Source organism: Brassica napus, chromosome A10 (assembly GCF_020379485.1).
Source record: "Brassica napus cultivar Da-Ae chromosome A10, Da-Ae, whole genome shotgun sequence".
In the NCBI taxonomy this organism is placed as follows: Eukaryota; Viridiplantae; Streptophyta; class Magnoliopsida; order Brassicales; family Brassicaceae; genus Brassica; species Brassica napus.
The window spans coordinates 14,311,688-14,323,590 of record NC_063443.1 but is presented as its reverse complement, the minus strand read 5'-3'; the positions used below and the strand labels follow the sequence as shown (position 1 = coordinate 14,323,590).

At 34.4% G+C, this 11,903-nt stretch overlaps 1 protein-coding gene and 1 pseudogene across 1 annotated transcript; one reads left to right on the top strand and one right to left on the bottom strand.

Annotated features, from left to right (window-relative positions):
- The first annotated feature begins 1,517 nt into the window (after positions 1–1,517).
- On the top strand, positions 1,518–3,539 carry LOC106371849 (annotated as a pseudogene).
- A 61-nt stretch (positions 3,540–3,600) lies between these two features.
- Positions 3,601–5,582, bottom strand: LOC106370474 (S-adenosylmethionine decarboxylase proenzyme 4-like). The gene has a single exon (XM_013810479.3). It carries the CDS (start codon positions 5,132–5,134, stop codon positions 3,911–3,913), a length of 1,224 nt encoding a protein of 407 aa, XP_013665933.1. The 5' UTR covers positions 5,135–5,582; the 3' UTR covers positions 3,601–3,910.
- Positions 5,583–11,903: the final 6,321 nt, after the last annotated feature.

Genomic DNA, 11,903 nt, shown 5'->3' with positions numbered 1-11,903 from the left:
GCTATTCTTGATTATTCTTCATCCATACTATTCTTAAGGCTTCCATTAATCTGATCACTTGATGTTAGATCCTAAGTTTATCACCTAGCTAACCGCTTAGGAGATAGCTTGACACGTATTGAATGAGCTTAGTATCCCTAATCAGCGAAAGTAGATATTAGGGTAGTAAGTGAACTGATCGGACCTGACCTCTAAGGCTTGCAGTCGTTTCTCATCTCAACGACAGTTAGATGATGGGATCGACCAGCAAAGAGATCACCACCACGACAGTGGGGTGTTCCAGCTGAGTGATCCGAGTTCTAGAAAGTACTGCACCGCGCTTGAATAATTGTTTGGCTCTCGCTCAGCACCCAATGAAATACCCTAGGCTAGCCGCTTGTTAAATTGAATCAATCTCTAGTTTACTTGTTTTCCGCGTCACCAATTGAATTAAAAACCATTTTCTTCTTAGCTTGATATTGAAATTTATAAGAGTAAAGTGTAGACTGGTCCTCTGGATTGAATCTAAAGTACTATAATCACAACTGTTAACTTGGCAGTAGCAAAGATTCATATTTAGTGTATCAGCATGCATAAAGTATATATGGTGTATAAATCAATCCAATAATCCATTAGTACGTAGTGGATATGAAAAATCCAAGAACAAAAGGATAACATTTAACAAACAATAGTTGCAAGAACACAACAGCATGATCAAAATACATATGTTACAACATATTTGGACTGAACTTTTCCCGCCCTCTCTTTTAAATTGATAACCAATCCGGATCTGATTAATTTATCGTGTGAACAAATGCAGTAAGTGAAATCATTTCGCAAGTAAGATGTTTCACGACTCACGAGTCTTTAGATGTTCCGAGAGGCGCAGTCTCCATGTGTCGATTAATATCGTTCAAATATCTTTTTGAGTTGTATTCTTCGTTATCCAATAATTCTTCTGAATAAGTCATTTGCAGTTTTTTAGTTTTCTCATTCTCTTAACTGATCTAAGCTGCATTTGCCACATACCTAGGTGAGAGGTAGGTGTGGCATGTGCCACATACAAGAAGAAAAAATCATTAGTTTCTTTGAAGATTTGAGGAACTCAAATAACTTAAATCTTTTATGCCCCATGCACATTTGGCTAAAAACTTTGTTATCTAATATAAAGTGCCACATCTTATAACATTTGCTGGGTCCGCCCCTGGGCCAACGCTAGTAAACCTTACAATTTACAACGAAATAAATATAATAATCGTCTTTATATCTAGCTAGGATATGAGAGAGGGTCACGCATCACAATACTCACATAACCAGGCTATGTTGTGTGCTAACGAGGGATTGTTTACCAGTAATGAGCTCAAGAAAGCAGTACATTTTACCCTTTGATGTATCTACATGTCACTACTTATATCAGACCTTCTTCTTATCTTTAGATGGGCATGGGCTCTAAATGAATAAATAAAGCCCATACGAAATAATAAAAGGTTTCCCTGATTTATACGGACAGTGTTCTGATTTCTGAGAATCATCCACGATTGAAAGAAAAAAATGGAAAAAGTGACGGAGAATCCCAATTTCGAGACGAAAAATCTTCCTCCTCCAAACCATCAAATGGATGCAGATGATGACGACGAGAATGTGAAACAGCTCAAAGAGTGTTCTTCTCTCAATTTGTCTTTACAGGTTTTTGTTTCTCATCTTCTCTTTGATTCCTCCATCTTTTATACTGGCTTTATTTTATTTGATTTTTGTTTTGGCAGGATTGTCTTGTTGATAGCAATAGGGACTGGAAACCTTGTTAGAAACGTACGTCGTTCTCTCTATTCTCAAATTTAGTAGCAGATTAAATATGACACCTAAGGGTTTTAGAACTGGGGGTTTAGGGTTTTAAACAAAAGAGAAAGACATTGAGTTTTTTTTTTTTTGAATGAAAACATTGAGTTTATTATTGTTGTGTGAGGAACTGATTTAGAAGTGATGGATTAATTGAATTCTCTTACGTTACGTGAAAGAGATGATACAGTTGGTAAAGACAATCGGACGTAGTGTTGATAAGCTTTTGTTGTTTGTGATTTGTTGTTCCATAGACGTTCAAGCTTTGAAGGCATGCCATGAAAGGAGAACGAAGAAATGGTAGAGATGATGAAAAGTCAATTCTTAATTAGGAAGTAGTGATTGGTTACTTCTTATACGAAAGTCTTACTATTGTTATGCATACAGCTTTGTGAAACGGTTTTCTTATGATTCTTCTTGTTTTGCGGGTTGCAAAATGCACAAATTTTCTTGTCTACAATGTAATTCAATAAAAGCAAATTTCACTTCAAGCAATTTGAATCTTTTTTTTTTTTGTGTTCTTGCTGGTTGGTTTCGGTTCATTTGCAGAGAATTTTTTTCTTTTGATGGCTCCTAATTAGTTGAGTTTTTTTTTTTGAGATGTGAACAGTGGTTCACAAATAAAAAACAGAAATTGTATTTGCACTTCATAAAGCTTGGTTTGTTGTCTTCCTAGTTGAATTTGGTTCATTCAGAAGATTTCACTCATTTGAATCTTTTTTAATAGAATGCTACTTCTTATGATGAAGAACCTCGTGTGTCCTTTTTTCCAAAGCTACTCATCTTTTTAAATTGTATGCTACTTATTTTGTATGTTATTGGAGAAAGAATCTTGTGATCGTAAATGTAACCGGTGAATGGACATTAAATAAGAGCAGCGAAGCTTCTTAAAACTCAGATTTTTTTTTTCTTCTGCCTTCACTATATATCTTTGTGAATTGTTGATTGTTTTTAATTGATTAAGTGATGGTTTTTAAGGAAAATAATGAATTAGCTATCAATCTTTATAAAAGTAAAGTTTCAGAGTGGAGTGGATTCCACTGCTCAGAGAATATCTTAGTGCAGTTCAAAGTGATATCTTAGTGCAGTTCAAAGTGATTTTGCTACTGGACATAACAAAATTGGTTTTTTACTTTTAACCAATGATTGTCACGTGCATATTGTTTTTTAGTATGTTGGGAGTGGATAGAGTTTACATGCGCGATTATTGACATTAAGTCATTAACTAAATATTAATTTTCTTTTCAAAAGGTCAATAGGCAAAAGCCAAAAAGTGAAATTTGAGAGTAATTTTTTTTTGTATTTTTGTCGTCTAAAGCACGTAGACATGCACATTGCCAGAATTTAATGTTATGATCGGATTGTGTTGTGTTAGCCATGAGTTTTAGTTTTAACTGGGTTGTGTTGGATAGCCTTGAGTTTAGTTTTTACTGGATTTGAATTTTGGAAGACATGACGATGATGACGATTGACGCCCATGCTAATTTGACCAATGTTCACCAGAAGCCGGTGTAAAAGGTATATCTGGTGATACTAATTCCGACTTGATGCATATGTTCTGCTAACGCCGAATGTAACTGACAAAACATAGCGGAAGCTGGTTGAACATAACTTTTGAAATGTTTTTACCATATGTTTCGTGTATTGGAGGATGGTCTACCTTGGTTAGTAACATATTTGCATATTTTTTAATCTCTTTTTTTTTGGGTGTTTTCTCCTTTTCTATTTAGGTTAAACCACAATATACTTCTCACATAGGTGATGATAAATTAATTTGCAGCCATAGATAACAATGAAGATGTATATCAAGAGTCTCATGTAAAGATATAAGATCATTTTAAAAAACAAACATAAAAACACAAAAGAAGAAGACAAGAGCAAACATTTTTTACCATCCCCCACTAAAATTCTACAACACAGTGCCTCAAAAATGCTTAGGCGTGACAGTGCCACAAGTGCAAAGTGGGGCGCATGATGATCATATGTTCCCACTTATATCTTTCCTTACCCAATCCAACCAATCATCTCCCTCCACGTCATCAACTATTTAAAACCTAAAACCCTTTTTTGTTTGTTTCTCCTCCTCCGGTGAAATCTATTTCCGACGAGGCGTGAATGACTGATACACGACTGTCCCGGAGCCCGGGAACTCATCCATAAGCCTGCTCCGACACTTCAAACCGAGCTTCTTCGCCAACACCCGCTCCACACGCTTCGTCACCTCGTGGTCATAATCCTCACCGTTGTAAGTAGTGGCGATGGAGACGCAACCTGGCCGGAAAACATCAATCGCGCGGGCCAACACCTCGGCGATGTCTCCTTGACCTCCGTCGTAAAGAGACAACCCGCACTCGAAGCTAGCGTAGCTAAAACCGTCTTCAGGCGTGACGTGGATGGTCGAGTAACGGTCTCCGTCGACCCCGTTCATCGAGTAACCGCAAGGATCAAACGCGAAGTCGCATATAAACGCGTTTGCGTTTATCATATCGATACCGCTCAGCCGCGTCATCTCTTTCCCGGCGGAGTCACTATTTCCCTCGTCGCCTTTCCGTCTGAAGAAGCTACGAGCGTTGACTCGGTCAAGCTCCGTCATGCAGACCTCGACAACAACGAGAGACTCGTCAGGCTCCACGTCAGCGCTCGCGGTGAACACGTGCCACGCACGCGAAGGGTTACTATTAGAGGGCGTCATGACGGAGGCTTTGCGGTAACGGAGAGACTTCGGGAGGCTTTCTTCGACGATGACGACTTCGTCTTCGAAGCTCGTGTAAGGGAAAGGCTGCGAGTTGGGGAATATGAAGCTCCCGCGCGAGTAGCGGCACGCGCGTAGCGTGAGGTTGACGTTACGCGCGAGGTGGATCAACGGTCGGATTGATTTGAGGAGTTGTGTCGTGCCGCATGTTTTGATGATGATTTTGGTTGGGTAGACGAAGAGGCTCGACTCGGAGAGGACGTAAGCGTCGAAGCTGTGGTTTGCTACGGCGGAGACTACGGTGCACTGCACTTCGTTTAAGACTTGGTCTAGAGATTCGAAGTCGATTAAACGGAGGCCTATTGGGTTGGTATTGGTTATAGAGTCGTTGAAGAATCGAAGTTCGAGTCTTTTCTCGAATCCCTCGAACCCAGACACTGCCATTGGAAGGTCAGAAAAAAATTGGGGATAAAACAGAACAGAGGATGTTGCAACGAGAACAGAGCAGAGGAAGTGTGTGTTTGTGTTTGTGTGTGGAGAGAGAGAAGGGAGAGGTAGTGCCTGGTGACTAGTAGAGGAGAAATGGTATTTATAGAAGAGATTTGGGAGGATATAAAGGAGGAGCATGCGGGTTAAGAGACCAATAAATCATGATTGCAGGCATAATGAAACGAGAAAGATGATGAGAGTTTGTGTTTGTTGTGTATGTAAGTATGCATGCATGCGTACTGCCTCTGTGAGAGATCTAATTAGTGTGCGTTTCTGAGTCATTTTAATATTTTTGTGTTTGTTCATCATTTTCCATTAGGTGGTATGTTAGTTCTGGTTGATAATATTGCATAATTTTCAAAATCATGAAAAATAAACAAAAAACATGTAGAGTACAACGACAAAATAATTTGTGATTGGTAAAACTGTTATCGAATTACGAAATGGGTTAATGTAAATTTGCCGGTTCTACACAATTATGTTTATCAGTAAAACTGTATAGTATCGCAAGACATATTAGCAATCCAAATTTTATAAAGCTATCAATCATGTTATTCAAAAGACGATGACATAAGCCCAGGCCTACCTTGTATCTCGTAATATTTTAGTTTGTATACTAGGAAATTTTTTTTGGTTACACCGGATAACAGCCTGAGATTGGTCAGGTTCTTGGTTGGTTCCGAATAGTCTATAGGGATTTTTGCAAAATTGACCTATAACTTAAAGTCAAACACAAAACTAACCTCTTTTTTTTTTAAAATTGGTTTTGCCCTATTCACCCCACAAGTTCATATAATTTACGAAAATGCCATCCATTTTTTTTTATTTTTTTTTTCGAAAATGACATTTTTACTCTCTCACCCTCATCATCTTCAAGTAATTACAAGATTGCCATTGTCATCAACAACCAATTTGAAGCTCTTAATGCTCCTAAAATCGATTTACCCTTCTTCTTTTTCCATTCTTGTGACCTAAACACAACATATCTCTCACTTTCTCTCCACAATGAGCTAAAAAAACTCAAGATTTTGATTCTAAAATTTTTATGGTTCATAGAGTCATAGAAGCTAACGATTATGGGTGGGTGACTTCCGTTTGTGATTCTGTGTGCTTGGAGAAGCCTTATGTATGCTAAGGAACTTATCTCACTAATTTAAGGTATGACATCGAGTTTTTTTCCAGATCTGTTCGTCAGACGACTTACTTGGGAAGTCGTCTGGCTGTAGACGACTTACCTTTCAGTCGTCTGGCTGTAGACGACTTACCTGGAAGTCGTCTGGTCAACGCAGAGGTTATTTTTGCAATTGACTTTGAAATCTGTAACCTGAGACGACTGAAAGTTAAGTCGTCTACTATTGTTTGGTTTCAAAAAAAATTCCAAAGAACCTAGACGACTTACATTTCAGTCGTCATAGGTTAGTTTTGTATTTGACTGGATAATTTCAGAAGTTTGACTTCCCCAGACGACTTACATTTCAGTCGTCTGGCGAAAATTAAAATAATAATATTTTTTTTAAAGTAAACGACTTACAATTAAGTAGTCATAGGTTAGTTTTGCAATTGAAAAAAAAACTTCAAGATTTAATTATACACAGACGACTTATAATTCAGTCGTCCACCAGACGACTTAATTGTAAGTCGTCCAGGATTTTTTTCCGAGATTCTGGTCAAACCTCGTAAATCCTGGACGACTTACATTTCAGTCGTCTCGTGGACGACTGAATTATAAGTCGTCTGTATATAATTAAATCTTGAAGTTTTTTTTTTCAATTGCAAAACTAACCTATGACGACTTAACTTTAAGTCGTCTACTTTTAAAAAAATATTATTATTTTAATTTTCACTAGACGACTGAAACGTAAGTCGTCCAAAAAGTCAAACTTCTGAAATAATCCAGTCAAATGCAAAACTAACCTCTGACGACTGAAATGTAAGTCGTCTAGCTTTTTTGGAGTTTTTTTTTTAACCAAACAATAGTAGACGACTTAACTTTCAGTCGTCCGAAATAACAGATTTCAAAGTCAATTGCAAAAATAACCTCTGCGTTGACCAGACGACATATAGTTTAGTCGTCTAGACAACTTAGATTGAAGTCGTCTAGACAACTTAGATTGAAGTCGTCCGCGTCTTCTCCACTAGTTTTTAAGTCTTCTACGTTAGTTTTTGAATAACTTGTATTTTTAAGAGTGATAAGTAACTTCAAGATATGTAAAACTCATATTTACAAAATATGTTCTCTCCCTTAGTTTTACTAAATTTGACTAAGTTTTTCAATGCAAACTTATAAAAAATATGATATGCTTTGACTAGTTACTATTGTTTGTTTCCATCTCTTACCAACATTCTTGTTTATTAAGATGAGAAAAAGGCCATTGGAGTTTATTATTGCATATGAGAGATCCAAAGATAAGAAAAAGGCTACTGAAGTCTATTATTTCATTGATTTGTAAATGTGTAAACACATTGTTAGCACATTTAATACATCTTGGAAAACATTATTACTGATTTTACAAAAAATTCACAACTAAAAGAGTATACATGCAATTCATAAAACAGATCACAAACAAAACTATTATAGATCATTCATCTACAAAGACAAGCTTGGATTCCACTTGAGTAGACAAGACCAGACAACTTTTAAGAAGTTCAGACGACTTCTAAGAAGTCCAGACGACTTCCAGGAAGTTCAGACGACTTTGCCAGAAGACTTTTAGGAAGTTCAGACGACTTCCAGACGACTTTACAGGAAGTCCAGACGACTTTACAGGAAGTCCAGACGACTTTTAGGAAGTCCAGACGACTTCCAGACGACTTCCAGATGACTTCCAGACGACTAACAAGTAAGTCGTCCCAGAAGTTTTCCAGATCTGAAAAACCTGCATATTAAATCCAGATCTGAAAAACCTGCATATTCAAAAACGTTCAAATGGCTTAAAAACAGAAAAAATGAGTGGAAGATTATATAAATCTACCTTTACAGAACACACAAAAATACATATCTAAAAATAATAGATCTACCTTTAAATTAGTGGAAGATGAGTACCAAATAATTAAAAACCTGCAAAAAAAATAGATTAGTAACAAAGACATGAGACAAAATTGAAAAATTCATATAAAGTTTGATGTTTTCAAGTCAAAGAGATTAGAGTGGGTTTGGAGAGTTTTAGTTTGGGAAAAAAGTAAGAACTTTATACAACAAGAAGTTACCAAATGAAGAAAAATCAGACATAAGAACTTACCAAAACGCTCAGAAAAATCCAGACGACTTCCTAGAAGTCCAGACGACTTCCTGGAAGTCCAGACGACTTCCTGGAAGTCCAGACGACTTCCTGGAAGTCCAGACGACTTCCAGGAAGTCCAGACGACTTCCTGGAAGTCCAGACGACTTTGTCAGAAGACTTCCAGACGACTTCCAGACGACTTCCAGACGACTAACAGGTAAGTCGTCCCAGAAGTCTTCCAGATCTGAAAAACCTGCACATCAAATCCAGATCTGAAAAACCTGCATATTCAAAAACGTTCAAATGACTTAAAAATAGAGAAAATGAGTGGAAGATTAGATAAATCTACATTTATAGAACACACAAAAATACATATCTAAAATTAATAGATCTACCTCTAAATTAGTGGAAGATGAGTACCATTTGATTAAAAACCTGCAAAAGAGATAGATTAGTAAGAAATACATGAGACAAAACTGAAAAATTCATATAAAGTTTGGTGTTTTCAAGTCAAAGAGATTAGAGAGAGGTTGGAGAGTTTTAGAATGATGAACATTACATTTTTGTTGCAGCCATTTGAGAGGAGGAGAGAGAATGTGTAAATTTTTCTTTATATAGGGAGACAAAAAATCCAATTAGATTAAATATTTTTGACTCAGACGACTTCCTGGACGACTTACATTTCAGTCGTCTGGTGAAGAAATTAAAACAGACGACTTACATGTAAGTCGTCCAGAAGAGTTTAATATTTTTAGCGGGAAATTAAATATTTTTAGCGGGAAACTAAAATAGAAGACTTTCCAGACGACTTACAAGTAAGTCGTCTGGACGACTGAAATATACGTCGTCCGGGTAAATTATTTAACAGACGACTGAAATATAAGTCGTCCACACCCTAAACATAACCCCTAAACTTAATTATCTAATTAAACACTTCATAAAACCAAATCAAACTTGAAAAGTGTTTACTATACACAGAAATAAACACATATAGGTGAAAACTAATTTTTGAAAAAAACATTTTAGTTTTCCAAAATCTAACCCTAACAATACATACAATACTACAACATATGTTTGCCAAACTCCTAAACCAAAGTATTTCATGATTCACTACTTCCACTCATATATCTTCAAAACAAATCAATTTTATCATATCTTAATTTATATCAGTTAAAACTGTTTATAATTACTTGATTTTTATTTTTTACGCATCAAAATATTTTTTTACAAGATTTATAAATTATTTTTAAAATAAACTGGTACCAGACGACTTACACTTCAGTCGTCCAGACGACTTACACTTCAGTCGTCCAGACGACTTCCAACATCTCAGACGACTCAGACGATTTACTGGGGCTATATTCGTAAAAATGGCTTCTGTTTTTTTGTTTGGTCACAAGGGGCTGAGCTGTAATTTCACTAGGCTTTTAGGTTAGTTTTGCATTTGATTCAAGTTTGGGTATAGGTTTGGAATTAAAATCAAGTTGTGGGTTAGTTTTGGCAAAAACCCCTAGTCTATATTGGCTATTTACTCTCCCTTCGTGATGGGTTCTCTTTTCTGTTTCATCAACTGAATGGTTATTCGGGTTTTAGCAGAAATCTCAATATCAGTTTCAGGGCATTTCCAATGATAAATCAAAATAAAAGAAAACTTAAAAATAAAGAAATATTTTTCCAAGAATACATCATTTTAAGGAAAAACAAGGATATAAATAGTGTTATATTATTTGAAGTAATGCTATTCAAAAATCATTTTGATGTTCAATTTTTTTATTTGCATAATAATCTCTAATGTTTTTGATAAAATTATAAAATTAAAATTATCTTTTATTTAATATGTATATAATGATTAAAATTTAAAACATAATTATAATAACAAATTAATTAAATAATGATATATAAAACTTATAATTCAATAATGATATATCTAAAATAAAAATTGTGATAAAATAAAAAATAAACAATAACATTAAGGATACATAACTATTACCAAAAACAAAATAAAAACACAAACAAACTTAACATATCATAGAAAATTTATGAAAGAATAGCACTGTTTAAATATAATTCTATTAGTTTTTGTATGTGGTTATGTAATTTTACTAGTACAATAAATATTTTATTTTAATAGAGTTAAAGTTAAGTTAAAATTTAGAATAAGATAATATAATTTTAAATCTTATCAGATAAAAGGTGTTCTTACAAAAGAAAAATTGAAATAAATATATTAAGAATTAGAAAAATGAAAGAAACTATTGAAGTAAACTCAAACTCAAAATTAATTTACTTCATTTTGAAAAACAAATGAATGAACCATTGAAAATGGTTTTTTTAGTTTTTCTCCTAGATTACAAGCCTTCATTCTTATTCGTTCATGGTTTCAATTTCTTGTTTGTCTTGATATTTGAATGTAACTTGGAAAACAATCAGTCAATCACTAAACTTTAAACTTTAAATCTAAATATTCTATAGATAATAAAAGAGTCATTCTTGGGTTCACCCCCTAGGGTGAACCTCTAGGTTCACCAACCAATAGGATTTCATTATTTCAAATTCGATATCTTTTAAAAAGGAAACAAAATATTCTCAAATTATATTATGTTTTTAAAATAAAAAAGTAAAAAAAGATAATAGTTACAGAAAAAAGAATTAAAAAAATATATATTTTTAATATTCTCAACAAAACACTAATCCCTAAATCCTAATCCCTAAACTCTAAATCCTAAACCCTAAACCTTTGGATAAACCCTAAACTCTTGGGTAAACCCTAAACCCTTGGGTAAACCCTAAACCCTTGGATAAATCCTAAACTCTAAATAAAAAACACTAAAACCCTAAACCCTAAACGCTTGAATGGTTTAGTGTATAGTGATTTTGATTTAGAGTTTAGGGTTTATCCTAGAGTTTAGGGTTTATCCAAGGGTTTAGGGTTTACGATTAAGGGTTTAGGGATTAGAATTTAGGGTTTAGGGTTTAATGTTATGCTGACGACGTAAAATATTTTTTTTTTGTAATTATTACTATTTTTTTTACCTTTTAATTTTAAAAACATAATATAATTTGACAATATTTTGTTTCCTTTTTTAAAAGATATCGAATATAAAATAAAAAAATCCTATAATCCTATTGGTGGGTGAACCTAGAGGTTCACCCTAGGGGGTGGACCTAAGAATAAGTCATAAAAAAATCACTAAATCTTAAACCTAATTGTTAAAGTATTTTTGATTAAATGTATCTTGTAAGTTAAACATTTCAAGTAAATTCTCTAACAGGATTAAACACTCTTATAATTTGTCCACGGCGTACCAATGACAACCATGATCACTGCAGCATTACACATTAACCATGCGCTATATTACTAGTATATTAAATTGTACGAATTAAGTATAAATTATTTTGTCGTCAAATACTACATATACTCTTGTTAGGAAATCAAGTAAGATTATGCTTAAAGTCAAATTATCCATCCAGTAAATCTATGGAGCTATACTCGCAAAAAAATATCATTGCAACTACATTGGTAAATTATTTATTTTAATTGTCCTATTAAGCGGATCTGAACAGGATGGTTATTATTGTTTAAACCATATTTTTAGTTACGTTTTACTTCCAATTATTATACTCCAGAACACCATCTTGTCATATAGTTTTTCTTTTTGTACATATAATAACTGTAGAAGATGGCA

Coding starts and splice junctions, on each gene's coding strand:
- LOC106370474 (XM_013810479.3), bottom strand. CDS start 5,134: ATGCTCCTCCTTTATATCCTCCCAAATCTCTTCTATAAATACCATTTC.